The sequence below is a fragment of the Cebidichthys violaceus genome, unplaced genomic scaffold (genome assembly GCF_023349555.1).
Source record: "Cebidichthys violaceus isolate CVI_PGR_0920_01 unplaced genomic scaffold, fCebVio1.0.p SCAF_78, whole genome shotgun sequence".
Taxonomy (NCBI): Eukaryota; Metazoa; Chordata; class Actinopteri; order Perciformes; family Stichaeidae; genus Cebidichthys; species Cebidichthys violaceus.
The window spans coordinates 17802-31714 of NW_027176962.1; the positions used below are offsets into that span (position 1 = coordinate 17802).

Consider the following 13913-nt stretch of genomic DNA (forward strand, 5'->3'; position numbering starts at 1 on the left):
ACAGTGGGGTAAGGAGGTGAGGAAGATGGGATATGAGAGATGAAATATTTAGAGAGAAAACAGCTGGACCAGATCCCCTGCTGGATTTAGAGGGGCCTGCATGTGGGTGTGTGAAGTGTGCACTGTGTCACAGTTTGTTGATGGGTGCGGAATTATAAGGACCTATCTCTTATTTTATTATCATAAGGGTGTAATACACAACATAATCTGCATTGAATGTCACACTTTCGTTACTGTTGTATTTTTGAGAAAGTTTTGTTTGGTGATAAAGTTAAAGAATAGTAAGTTGTTGACAGAGTAATATCTCAAATCTGTATTTCCATTAGATAAAACTTTTAAAGGAATAGTTTGATATTCTGTGATATACACTTTAAAGAAGATTTATATCACTCTGGTATCTGTACGCTACATGTAAAGCTACAGTAGCTTAGCTCAAATACTGAAAACAGGAAATAAGCATTATTCCCAAAATGTCAAAAGATTCCTTTAATTCCCATCAATCTATGTGCAAGAATATGATTGATATATATATATATATATATATATATATATATATATATATATATATATATATATATACAGAAGTGCAAAAAAATCCTACTGTTTTCACTGCAAATACATTTTTCTATTTATTCTTTTTTATTTGTATTAGAGTTTTATAGAGTGTGCACGGTCAGGATTGCTCCCTAATTTTGTTGTGCTTTGTGTGCAATGACAATAAAGGAATTATATTCCATATGTAGACAGGTACCGTATGTTTAGCGTGAGTATGTAGGCGCACATGCGTGCACATGTTTACATCACACATTGACTCTCAGATTGTTTCTAGAGAGACGAGTGATGATGTCACAGTGCCCCTTGATTTAATCATCATAATTTAACCCCTGTGCTTGCTGGCAGTGATGTTTTTTCGCAAAGCATCTGATCAAACGCATATTTCAGCTATATTTCAGCATATTTCAAGACATCACCTTTGTTCTATTTTTATTCACAACTCCCCTTCAACACATGGTTTTTAACAAGCTGTTTGAATAGCGGCTTGGATTGCAGTGGCAAAATACATCAATATCTCAGATGAAATGCTGTCGACTTAAGAAAGATGTAAGGATTGGACGCGTCCAATAGGCACGTGTGTCTTCTTCGCCGGCTGAGATGCATTATTTACAGCGGCTCGTTATGACTGCCGTAAGCTGATGTGTGTATGCGTGTGTGTGTGTGTGTGTGTGTGTGTGTGTGTGTGTGTGTGTGTGTGTGGGTGTACTTGCATATTTTTTTTCCCCTTCAACACATTGATATCAAAGCTTAGATCTTCATATTAACGCCCACATAATCATAGCATAAAGGCTCTAACAAATGCTATATATAGCCACACAGCAGCTTACGGTATTTCTAGTGCCAGGATTTTTCTCCTCCACCCACTCTGCCTCTGTCTGTTTCTGTCTTTCTTTCCTTCCCTCACTCTCTCTGAGCTATTGTGTGTGTGTGTGTGTGTGTGTGTGTGTGTGTGTGTGTGTGTGTGCGCGCAGAGTCTATGTTCTTCCCACAAGGATGTTTCCTGAGTGTTTTTTAAGTTGTCTGGCTGGTTAAGAAATGTGAATAGCAACACTTGCAAGCTCCCACTTGTTGTTGGGGAATCAGTAAAGCTGAAATAGAATGGGAGAGTGTGTGTGTGTCCGTGTGTGCTGGTCAGGTAGTGAGTCACGCAGAGAGATCCTGATGCGCGGTGTCACACTCTGTCTCTCTTTAAAAACACACACACACATACACACACACACACACACACACACACCTCCGGCGCATATGCCTCTCTGTATCTTCATCTGAATCAGATGCACTTTCTCCCTCACCCTCTCTGCCTCTGTCTCTCTTTCTCTCTCCAGCTGTCGCTCTCTCCCTCCGCCACCCTTCGCCCAGCTTCTCCTCCTCTCCTCATACCCATGTTCTTCCTCTTCTCCCACAGATGGGATGGGTCGAGTCCTGGCTCAGGACGTTTATGCCAAAGACAACCTGCCACCCTTCCCTGCCTCTGTCAAGGATGGTTATGCCGTGAGAGGTAAGCATTATGACAGGTGAATTGAAAATAAAGTCTGGTACTGTTTTTTTTGTTTTTTTTTTCATTAGATGGAAAATGTGAAACAACTGTTTAAACATTCAAAGAAGTATTTAGGCCTCAAAAACATTGTAATTGTAAAAGGAATTTAAGGGTTTGTAAGGGTTTACTAAGTGAATACATCACTGAATAAAAATATATAAACTATATCTAACATAGAGATTAGTTGCCAGGTTGTCTGTTGCTCAACCAGCTAACTGGCAGAATGAATGTTAGCTTCTTATATGAACCATTTGACGAAAGACTTAAAGAGGTAATATGGAATATGGTTCACACGTCCGACCTGACACTTTCTGTTTAATAGTGAGACAAACATTTTATAAAAAATAATACGATATACCTTAAATTACAGCATTTTATGCCAATAACCTATCCTAAACATATAGTCGTGCATTAGTCGATAGACAGGAAGGACATTACACACAAACCTGGTGATAGATTCATGAATCACCAGTGCGACCCGATCCAGTTTACCATCTCTTGTTTTTTTTAAGCTAAAGCTGGAGAACTAACCAGGCCAGTGTGTCTTTCCTCCTGTACAAACGACCTGATTGTCCTAGTCTGAGATGAACGGGACACTGGGGCAGTGGAGAACTGCCTCAGTAGCAATGTAAGGGCTTCTTCTGCCAACGTGAACTGAGGAGAGATTGAGTCTTTGCATTGTGGGACATGGAGGGGGCTTTACTCCGTATCTGCCAGGTGGCGAAACAAGTGAAAAGAGATTTACCTCTGCTCAGAGAGATTGGTATCATTCCTCTCTATGGCTGCACTAACTCCGTTGAGCGGTTTTCAGGTGAAATCCAGGTAACGTTACGTCGACTTGTTTTGGTTAAAGAAATCAGTGGCAGGGTGCCCTGTAAAGCGTTGAGGGCCCTGTTAACTTGGAGAGCAGTGTGGCAGCTTGCTGGCTCCGGGCAGCTCAAAAACTCTTGCATGTGACATCTGCTGTTGGCTCCTGTTGATGGAGTAGGAGGAGCAGAACACCACAGGTCTCTCTGGATTTTATGTGCCTGTCCTGAGGGCCTGGCGTCTGCCGAGGCGTTCATGTGCAGATTTTAGAGATTTTAGTGCCTAGACTGTGCGTGTGGAAGCAGCCAATAACCAACTGCTTTCTCCAGAGCCAGTGCGTAAAAACAACAAACGCTTGTCAGCCAGTGTTGTTTGTTTATGTAGAAAAAAAGGAAGTGGGGAAGCATTTAATCCTTTATTAAGATATGGTAAACCATGAAATTAAAGTCTCAAAGTTTTTCACTCACCAAGGACATTTTGCAATGTCAAAGGCTGTTTTAAAGTTTGAATTGGGCTTTTGTTTATCTTGTGATGAGCTTCCTTCTTGCTCCTGTGTGTTTGTAAAAGAGCAGATATAAGGAGCACGTATTCTATTTTGCCATTGGCTTAGGTCGGCTATTTGGCTGAAACAATACTGAAAGGGACGGTCTCTTCACACCTCGGAGTAGAGGGCATTATTTGGAAAAAGTGCATAAGAGAAAAATTAAATTAAATCTGTAAAAATGAAATCTGTGAGCCCTGCAAGCATTACAAATACTGTGTATGTCTGTTTTTTAGATGTTTAATTAAAGAACATCAAATGTCTTTCCTTCTCTACTCATTTGTTCAATCTGTACCTCATTGAAACAAAATGACTCAACTAAATGACACACTCCTACACACACACACACACACACACACACACACACACACACTTTCAGCTGCACACATGTGTAACGCTATTAAATCTTTCTTTTATTTTAGCGGCTGACGGCCCAGGCGACCGCTTCATCATTGGAGAGTCCCAAGCTGGAGAGCAGGTTCGCACCCACGTTGACTCTTTAGACACACATGCTTTTTTAGCTAACAAAAAGACCCTCACACACACACACACACACACACACACACACACACACACACACACACTAGCACAGTCACTGTCACACAAACACCCACTCAACCAGTGTATGAAAATAAAGTACTTTACTTTTGTCCTTCACCTCACGCCTTGACCAGCTGTAATTGCTCACCAGTGTGTTCCCTTAGCAGGTGATGAAAAGCCCTTCGCCTCCAAGCAGGGCTAGAGAATCGGAGTGCTGCCAAACTGTAAAACAGATTAGACCTCTGAGACAAGAGTAGGCTGCAGAGATTTATAGACTAATTCAACCTCTCTCATCTTGAACAAAAATAAGCACACATGCAAACACATAGTCTGTACGCGCCTTCATGTCCCTTTGTTATGTTTTTACTTTAATTTGATCAAAACTGTCTTTCAGTTTGTGAGATGCTTTTTGGGAAACTTTGGGGAAGACTCTGCGTTACCTCAGTAGAATGCAATCTATCATTTCACTTCATTTTATTTTACTTTAGGCCCCACGGTGAAAAGAGCCATCGCATAAAACGGCATTGCATATTTTTTAAAACTTTGATGGGACAAAATATATGACTAAAGTTAAAGGATGAACTCTGCCTGTGTCTCCCCTGCAGCCCACCCACACAGTGATGCCTGGCCAGGTGATGAGGGTGACGACGGGTGCCCCTATTCCATGCGGGGCTGACGCTGTAGTCCAGGTGGAAGACACTGAGCTGCTCCGCGAGTCTGAAGACGTAAGCCTAACTTCTGGTCTTTTACCTGATGAAGAGGCAGGAAGTTGTCAGAATCAGGGCTGTGCTCAACTCAACCATCATTTTGTTTTGACTCACATTTAGTCCATGCCAACGCCATAGCACATGAGCACAGATTCTGATTTGTTTGAAAGAGTAAGTGGAGCCCAGGAATGAGCGGAATACACAATGCAATTTTGGTCTGGTACAGTCCAAGGAAATCTGAATCGGTTCCATTTGATGCATCTGACAGCTGGTTTATCTTTTAGGGCACAGAGGAGCTGGAGGTACGAATCCTAGTACAGGCTCGCCCGGGGCAGGACATCAGGTTAGTGTGTTATGTGTTGGTTGCTATTAAGAAGCCAAAAACCAGAATCACAATTTTATCGATCAAATACTGAAGATCTGGTCGACGATGTCACCCACCCACCTTTTTGTTTGTTAGCCCACCTGTTTAAGCAGTAACAAACTGATACAGGTTTCAGTGTGAAACGGGTATTTTATATGAAAACTGAAGAGACTGAAAGAATTATTGAAAGTACAGTTGGTTTATTTGGTTATGGATCTGTCATTTTGATCATTCTTGACATTTTATTTACCTCTTTACTGGTTATGGTAGTTCTTGTGTAAAACACACTAAGTGTCTCTACCATGATTGGATTGGTGATGAAGTGCATTTTTCAGAATTCGTCCCATTTCTCTTTCTCGTCCTCTGAACTATCGTCTTTGCTGTCCTGCCCTAGGCCCATCGGTCATGACATTAAGCGCGGGGAGTGTGTGCTTTCAAAGGGAACCCACATGGGCCCGTCTGAGATTGGTCTCCTGGCCACTGTGGGAGTCACAGAGGTGGAAGTCCAGAAATTCCCTGTTGTGGCCGTCATGTCGACAGGAAATGAGGTAAGTGGATTAAGAAAAACTTGCTTGTCAACATTTTTTATTTTTTTTTCATTTGGGAAATTATACTCCTCGTGCACTCAACCCACACTGTATCTGTATTTGTAAGGTTCGGCCTCAGCTGCTAAAGGTAACACCAACGTGCCGTCTTCTCTGACAGCATACCTCGTTCATATTTATGCACAATCAACATTGTTTGCTTTTGACTGCGGACACCAGAACAACAATCAGAGCTGAATGCGCACTCAGCCGTTTCATGTGTGCTTTCAGTTGTGAAGACTGTGTTTATCTGTGACCAGGTGGTTTCTCTTAAACGCTGGGATCACATTTGTGCATTTTCTGTGTGACTGATGTGCTGTTTAAATTTCATGGGGTGTGTAACCTTCATGGAGATCCTTCAGCAGACTCTAGATACCCATAACACCTTGTTCTCGGTGCTATGCAGATATATCTGAATTGTGTAAATCAGCCGAGAGTCACCTACCCCATGGCCACATTCCAAACCTATTAAGTGGTATATTGTCCTCATCTGCCCTCTTTGAGCTAGACTGATGAAATAGAGGGTTTGTCTTCTCATTTTTACACACTGTTAATTTGACCGTCTAGATTTTGAGTACATTCTCTGTACTAATGCTGCAGATGAAGAAAAATAGGAATATCTGTGCAGAGCTGGCATTTACAACTGAAAGTATGCAGTATGTCTGCCCATAAACCCACTGTGAACCTGCTGAATTAGATGCATGTTCATTTGTGGTGTTGCTTTCCTTTTATAATTGCAGTAAGTAGCAGTGCTTGTTGACGTTTCCTCAGATTTGTAGTTCTATTATGAAAAGAAGGGAGGTCAAAATGTATGAATGGAAACAGAAGATGAACATAATGATAATACACATTGTACCAGTTAAATAATTGACTTGGCGAGTTATTCTCAGTTTTGTCTGAAAGTTGGGCTGCAAATGATGATTATTTTTCATTATTCATTCCATATTTATAATCTATTGATTCTTTTTTCAATTAATCGATTAGTCATTTATTCTATAACATGTTACAAAATATTGAAACATGTGCATCACAGGTTCCCAGGGCCCAAGTTGATGTCTTCAAATTGCTTGTTTTATCTTACCAATGGTTCAAAATCCATTCAAAACGGCAGAACCAGAGCTTGAATGGCATTTTTTGCTTGATGTATAATTTGAATAATGAATTGATTCTCAAAATGTATGGCGGTTAATGTTCTGTTAATCGACTAATCGATTAATCATTTCAGCTAAAAGCACACGCAACACCAAACTTTAATCTGCAGACAGTGTCTTCTTTACCTCTCTGTCACTGTAAAATATAGTGTATTTTGAAAGTTACATTTCTGGCAATCAGTGTATTGTCCTATTTTTCACAACCAACCCATTTGGTACCAAGAGCAGGCTAAACATAGTAATAATATGAGAGTAATCAAAAGATGATTGCCTCCAACCTCCCTGTCGAGCTGAATAATTAGTTTTATACCCACCAGACTTACTGCCACCCAAAGATATGCTAAGAATATTTTCTGAACAATGTTAAAGGCAGATATTTTCCGTACACCAAGTTGAAAATGTACAGCTATTGAGTAAGTGTTTCTGATCAACTCTCCCTGTGTTGTCGTGGTAGCTGCTGAACCCAGAAGACGACCTCCATCCTGGGAAGATCAGGGACAGCAATCGCTCCACCCTGCTGGCCACCATCCAGGAGCATGGCTACCCCACCATCAATCTGGGCATCGTGGGAGACAAGTAAGCCATCGTGTTTATAATGCCTTTGTCACACCTCCAATGCTAGAAAACTGCATTTAGAGTGCAGCTCTCCGCCAGGTGCGTCTGCAACGACCAGTGCTGTAATGTTTGATTGAATGAATACGAACCACAGTTAACCCCCCCGACTAGACCCCAAGCAATTCAGAAGCATTTTTCCCTCACACGAAGATAAGCTTTCATTTTAATCTATCCAGCTGTGTGCATCGGCTCCGTGCAGCTAACCTGCAGTTCACTGTGTAACGCTTCATGTTGGCTGTTCAACGCTTCCTCTGAACAGAAGTAGTCAGTCCTGCTGTGTGTTTAGTTCCATTAGCTGTATTAGCCCCGTTAGCTGCTAGCTCTGTTGGCCAAACACACAGCAGCACATTCTGCTGCCCACCAGCTGCTAACAGTTAACCAGCTCTCCTCCTACCATTGGCGTCAGCGCTTTGTTCAGTTTGTCATTTTCTAAGTGCTACATTAAACTCAACAGAAACAAAATAAAACTCACCAAAACCGTCTTGTTCCAACAAGCATCAACTCTGGTTTGGTCAAAATAAACACTTAATTCACTGAGTTAGATAAAAAAAAAAAAAAGTGCTGTACATGCAGTTTTTCCCTGCTGTATCTTTCTCCCCCCTGAGCAGCCGCTGAGCGGCCAGTTGAGAGTTGAGAGTATGGAGTCAGCAGTCAATCACGGCATAAAACAGTCAATTAAAAATATGTTCTCAAAAAGTGGGAATCACTGCGACCGCAAGAGTTCCCTGAGCATACAGGCATAAATAAGAACAAAAAATATTCAGCTGATGGGTCCAACAGTATGCGAGATGCGCAGTGGACAGACACAGAGATGTACACACACTCACACACATGCAAACGACCAAATACATAAGCTCCTGACAGAGATAATAATAATGTTCATCATCTCCCTATACTACCTCCAAAACTAGTTCTCGATTATCCTTTTCCCTCCATTATTTCCTCTTCTGTGAGTTGGTGGTTAACACGTGTGTGCGTGTGCGTGTGCGTGTGCGTGTGTGCGTGTGTGTGTGTGTGTGTGTGTGTGTGTGTTTCTCTGTGCCCCACAGCCCCGATGACCTTCTCAACGCTCTGAATGAAGGCATCAGCCGAGCTGATGTCATCATCACCTCAGGAGGAGTGTCCATGGGAGAGAAGGTATTATTGCGGAACAAAAAATGCACACATCCAATCATGGCATTGTCTTTTACTGACACCTTGTGGTGGACGGGGGGAACGACCATCTTTATTTGAGAGTAAATGATGATAAAAGCACCAAAACTCAGATACTTATTACTTATTTGATTGTTTGGTTTTTACTTTATTTTATACTCTAGGTGATCGCCAGTATCCACACAAATACAAAAGTATTTTAAAACTTTACTATTTGGTGAAGGCCGGGCTTTTTAATGTATTGCTTTTGTGTTTTTTGAATGTTTTTAAATGTCAATGTATTTTTTAGGACTACCTTAAGCAGGTGCTGGATATTGATCTTCATGCTCAGATCCATTTTGGTCGAGTTTTCATGAAACCAGGGTAAGAAGATGACAACTTTGTTCTCGTACAGCTTTTCCCAGTTTAGTTATCAAGCGCTCAGCAGAAAATTGAAATAGATTAAATACCAGATGTACATTTACCGCAGTGTTGCATAAAACGGGAAAATGTACTAAAATGTTGTTTTTCTTTTTTTTTTAGTCTCCCAACAACATTTGCCACCTTGGACATGGACGGTGCTCGCAAACTAATCTTTGCCCTCCCAGGTAGTGTGTGAAGTTGAGAGAAAGAGTGATTCACTCCGCTGCTTCCGAGGAGGTGTTACTCATATATTTCTCTCTCTTTTTTCTTGTCGCTGTCCTCTCTCCGTCCGTCCGTCCGTCCTAGGAAACCCCGTGTCCGCTGTTGTCACCTGTAATCTTTTTGTCATCCCTGCCTTGAGGAAGATGCAGGGCATTTTGGACCCTAGGCCCACCATCATCAAAGCGAGGGTAGGATGCACAGGGCAACCAGGAAAGCCTGACTCTCTGGCCAAGACACACAAAGTCAAAGTTCATCATCTGTTGAGGCACTGGTGGTTACAAGAAGTGGTTGTTTTTTTCTGTTCGATGACCAGACACAAGGTCTCCACTGAGGTCAAAAAAAGGTAGAAAGACCAGTCTCTGTGTGCAAAAAGATCCTTTCTCTTCCCATATGTGAACTTTTGAGTGTAGATGCAACAGACTGCAACAGAGAAGACGCATTACATTTGCACTTAAGTTCCAGGGTGTATCGTTGCAGTCCATTGCATCTTAACTCATGACTTAATACTATTTTATTCATCCGTTTGATACATATTTATGACCATCAAGTTCTGCTTTGACTTGGCAGAGGAAGCAATCACGGGCCGACACTGACCTGAAGGCCTGCTCCCTGGTCATGAATATTCATAGTTGTAAAGCAAGAAAAATCTTAATGATATCAACAGCCGCAGATTGTTTCTCCAAACTAGCATCATCGAGTGAGGGGTCCGGTCACTTGCCACCATGGGTGCTATCCAGAGAGCTGTGTTACGTAACGTGCCGTTATAGAGCAGTTAGAAATCAACTTGAATGCTTTACTGCCACTTAGTGGTGGGACCGATGGCCCGGAAGCACAGGTGTGTCCGGATAATGACCCTCAGCAGATGGCATCAGACCCAGGTCAAACTGGGGAAAACGCTGCCAATGAAGTTGAGTATGGTTTAAAAATGAAAAAAAAAAAAAGGTGTTTGACAGAATTTGGGTGGGCAGATAGCCTTTTACCCAAGTTAATTATATTTTGTTGATAGTCCAGATCTGGGATTTTTGCCATTTTTTTAGCCACAGTTACTGTGCTGGAATAAAAATGTAGATATCAAGGACTTCTCTAACTTTTTGTCAGAAAATGAAACCTTTACCACATGCTAAACAAACATGAAATGCGTTTGTGGGGATTTTTTTTGGCACACATTGACCCACTTCCAAGGTGCGCATGGAGGAGGCCTGTCATGTGGGTCATGAGTCCAAAGATCCATCATGAAACCTACTGTTACTTTAGTCTTTGTCGCTGCCACAATAGTGGGGTTTGCAACATCCGACAATCCAACGAGTTCCAGGGTTCTCAGAAATGATCTGCCAATTTATGTTTCTGCACTATATGAAATTACTCTCTACAGTAAATCTTTAAGAATTACAGAGGACTACCCACGGTGATGAGGAAAACTTGTTGACATACGTCATTATAATTTACGTTGTATGTTATTTCTCTAGTTGTCTTGTGATGTGAAGTTAGACCCTCGCCCTGAATACCACCGCTGCATTCTGACATGGCATCACCAGGAGCCTCTGCCGTGGGCACAGAGCACAGGTACCAGAATCAAAGCCGGTACAGTACTGTGAAGGATTCTGTCTGGACAGCCGCACATCTGAATCAAGACTCTCATTTGTTCGCTGGTTGAGAGCATCATTTATTTCATTTACCGTTCCCTGTCTAGCAAGGAATCCAAGGATTTAAAAAAAAAAAAAAAGCTTTATGGAATCATTTTTAGGTATACAGTTTTTCACAATTAGTCCATAAAATACTCAAAATCACTGAATTGCCGTTACTTCATATAAACATGTCCCTCACATTTTTTCCATGCAAATATTTTGGGTTTATTTTGGGGATATTTTAAAAGTGATATCAGCCAGAAAAGAAAACGCCCATCTGTTAGAGAGGGCACCGCATGTACCGGGGGGGAGGGGGGGGGGGGGGAGTCCTTACGCAGCAGCATTTTGCTGCATGTTGTCTCCTCTCTTTCCTTTCCAGACTATCTCTCTCCTCACTATCTAATAAAGGCAAAATGGCCCAAAAGAAAATCTTGTGCACTCAGTGCAAAGTGGCAGTTGTAACCTCAGTAGGCCTTCATGAGGGTAGATTACATCTGTTATTCTATATAGACACACTGGAAGTATACATTCATTGATTAGAGCAACTGGCCACTGTAGTATTTTAATATTAGCCAGTTTGACAATGAAAAATATGATTTCAAAAGGCAAACGTCTAGAGTGTGTTGACCATTTTATGAATTTCATTATGACGGTATGAAACTCTAAAATAAAAACTCCCAGTTTCCTTCATGGGCCGGATTCTAACCTACATTATTGTTGTCCTCTCTCTGCTGCAGGGAACCAGGTGAGCAGCAGGCTGATGAGCATGCGCAGTGCTAACGGGCTCCTGATGCTACCTCCGAAAACAGAGCAATACGTGGAGCTGCACAAGGGCGAGGTGGTTGACGTCATGGTCATCGGCCGGCTATGATGTCATCACAGGGGGACGGAGCGTCGGCGTCATATAGCGAGGGTTGGAATGGGTGGTTCACGGTGCATGTCCACATATCATTGACTATTCTGTAATATGCAACGGCACAGCTAGTTTTTATTGATTTGGATAACGTTGAGGTATAGTCAACATCTTGATCACAACCTAGATACATATGAAAAAAATTAATTTAAAAAGATTATAGTATTTCAAACAAAGAAAATATAACTTTTAATGAAAAAAATCTAATTATAAAAAGAGATTTATTCTGTAATATATTATTATGATTATTCTTATTATTATTATCATTATTCTTCTTATTATCATTATTATATTAAGGCAACTTCGTTCCTTTCATTGCAATTGCTTTGTGTGTTCAATGCTAGACCTTATCTATAGCAGTAGCATTTTAATAGACAGCTGTAGGTGCCTGCCAGGACAAAAAAAGAAAATTATTATTTTCTCATCTTAAGTGGAAAAAAATAATCTGTTTTTTGAAAATGAAGAAAACATTGAGGAAGACTCCAGATTTCCCATGGTGCTCAGCTAAAAGGAAGAGGGGGCACATCAAGACCACTTCCTCTTTTGAGCGCCCATCAAGGTGACACTTCTGTTTTTCTCTCATTAGTATGCATCATAATGGCTTCACAAAGAGCTTTGCTTGTTGTTTATCTTGTGAGTCTTGTTTATGTGCGCAGTGCCAAATGCCTGGGCAGGGAAGAGGTGATGTTGGGATGGGGAGGTGGGGGGGCACAACCCAGTCTGCCCAGACCCTGAAGCTTCCTTATATTCACGGTGACCGGGTGTAAACTTTGCCCCAAACCCCCCCCAAGGGGCGAGCTTAACCTGGGAAAAATAATCTTTTATTTGATCAACTATTTAAGAATAAAAAAAAAAAAAGAAATAAAAGAAGCAGCTTCTTTAAGTGCTGACAGCCTTTTTAACCAACTTCACAAAAAATGTACAGAAAAAAATAAGAACCATATTGTACAGATATATGTGACCAGCACTCCTAAGGAAATTATTAAGCAATGAGGAGACATTGAACAACGCTGTACTATAACATTTTCTGTAATGATATGAAACTGATGAAAGAGACTAAGATAATAAAAATCCTTGATCATTATGTAAAAAAAAAAGTTCTTGTTGGGTTTCCTTTTTTAATAAAATATATCTAAAGAAAAAAACAGTGATTTCCTTCTTTGGTACTAAAAGTGTGGTCAATGGTAGCCTAAAGTTTAGAGAAGTGCATGAATTATGAATGAATGAGGAACATCTTACCTTCCATAGCAATCATTGTCGAGGTCCATGTGGACACAGTTTACAAATGTGAATGTGTTTAACTGCATTAATATGAAGGTTTTCTGAGAGAAAAAAAATCCCTCCTCAAATGTAAGTGACTAAAGTACTGTGTTAAGTACACTTTTGATGTACTTGACTTGAATATTTCCATTTTATCCACTGTCTATATTAGAGAAGGAAATGTTGTGTTTATTCTTTTCTCCACTGCATGTATTTGGTAACTATAGTTATTTTTCAGATTCAAGTTTTACATGAAAAGCTTCTAAAATACAATGATGTTTAAATATGAATCCAATGATTTCCATCCTTTTTGCAGCCTCGTCCAAACAACAGCAGTGTCTATTGGGCCCCTTGTCAGATTGTTCTGTCTGTCAGCTGTTGGCCCCTCCACCTTCTCCTCTAAACTCCTCACATGGTTTCATTCAAAGTTATGAATCTCAAAGATCTCCGCTTCGTTGTCTTTGACGGCACTTATGGCGATAAGCGGTAATTGCAGGTGTGTTTTTTGGATCTCACTTCCCAGAGATCCAAACAGTGTCTGGGATTCCCTGGAATGTCACCCAGTTCATATTACTGCAAATACAACAGCCTACATCAGTGGGCCATAGGCTCAGTTACCATTGTGTTACCTCATTTGACAATAGATAGTGACTTACAGACATTTTTTCAAATGAGAATCTTTGAGATTATTATTTGAAATAACTGTTCATGGCCCAAAGACGTCAAATCATCCAATATTTCGCAAAACAGATTTGTGTGAATGAATATAAATTTGTGTCCCAGACCATAGTTTTTCATGGTTTTCTATCCCATTAATTATCTCATGACCCCCCCCCCAAATTATTCCTGTGACCCATAGATAGAGGATCACTGCACTTATTCATTACAGCTAGTTTTGAGTACTTCTACTGCAGAACAAGTACTTAGACTTTTAATAT

At 40.9% G+C, this 13913-nt stretch overlaps 1 protein-coding gene across 1 annotated transcript in view; it reads left to right on the forward strand.

Annotated features, from left to right (window-relative positions):
• The window catches only part of gphnb (gephyrin b), a 30007-nt gene extending 17171 nt beyond the window's left edge, over positions 1 to 12836 (forward strand). The window contains exons 7-18 of the mRNA XM_068737397.1: positions 1961 to 2053; positions 3863 to 3918; positions 4586 to 4705; positions 4972 to 5030; positions 5446 to 5599; positions 7241 to 7362; positions 8451 to 8538; positions 8843 to 8916; positions 9076 to 9140; positions 9262 to 9365; positions 10644 to 10740; positions 11540 to 12836. Of these exons, the coding sequence (XP_068593498.1) occupies positions 1961 to 2053; positions 3863 to 3918; positions 4586 to 4705; positions 4972 to 5030; positions 5446 to 5599; positions 7241 to 7362; positions 8451 to 8538; positions 8843 to 8916; positions 9076 to 9140; positions 9262 to 9365; positions 10644 to 10740; positions 11540 to 11673 (1166 nt within the window). The 3' untranslated portion in view covers positions 11674 to 12836. The remainder of the gene's footprint in view (positions 1 to 1960; positions 2054 to 3862; positions 3919 to 4585; positions 4706 to 4971; positions 5031 to 5445; positions 5600 to 7240; positions 7363 to 8450; positions 8539 to 8842; positions 8917 to 9075; positions 9141 to 9261; positions 9366 to 10643; positions 10741 to 11539) is intronic.
• The last annotated feature ends 1077 nt before the right edge of the window (positions 12837 to 13913 follow it).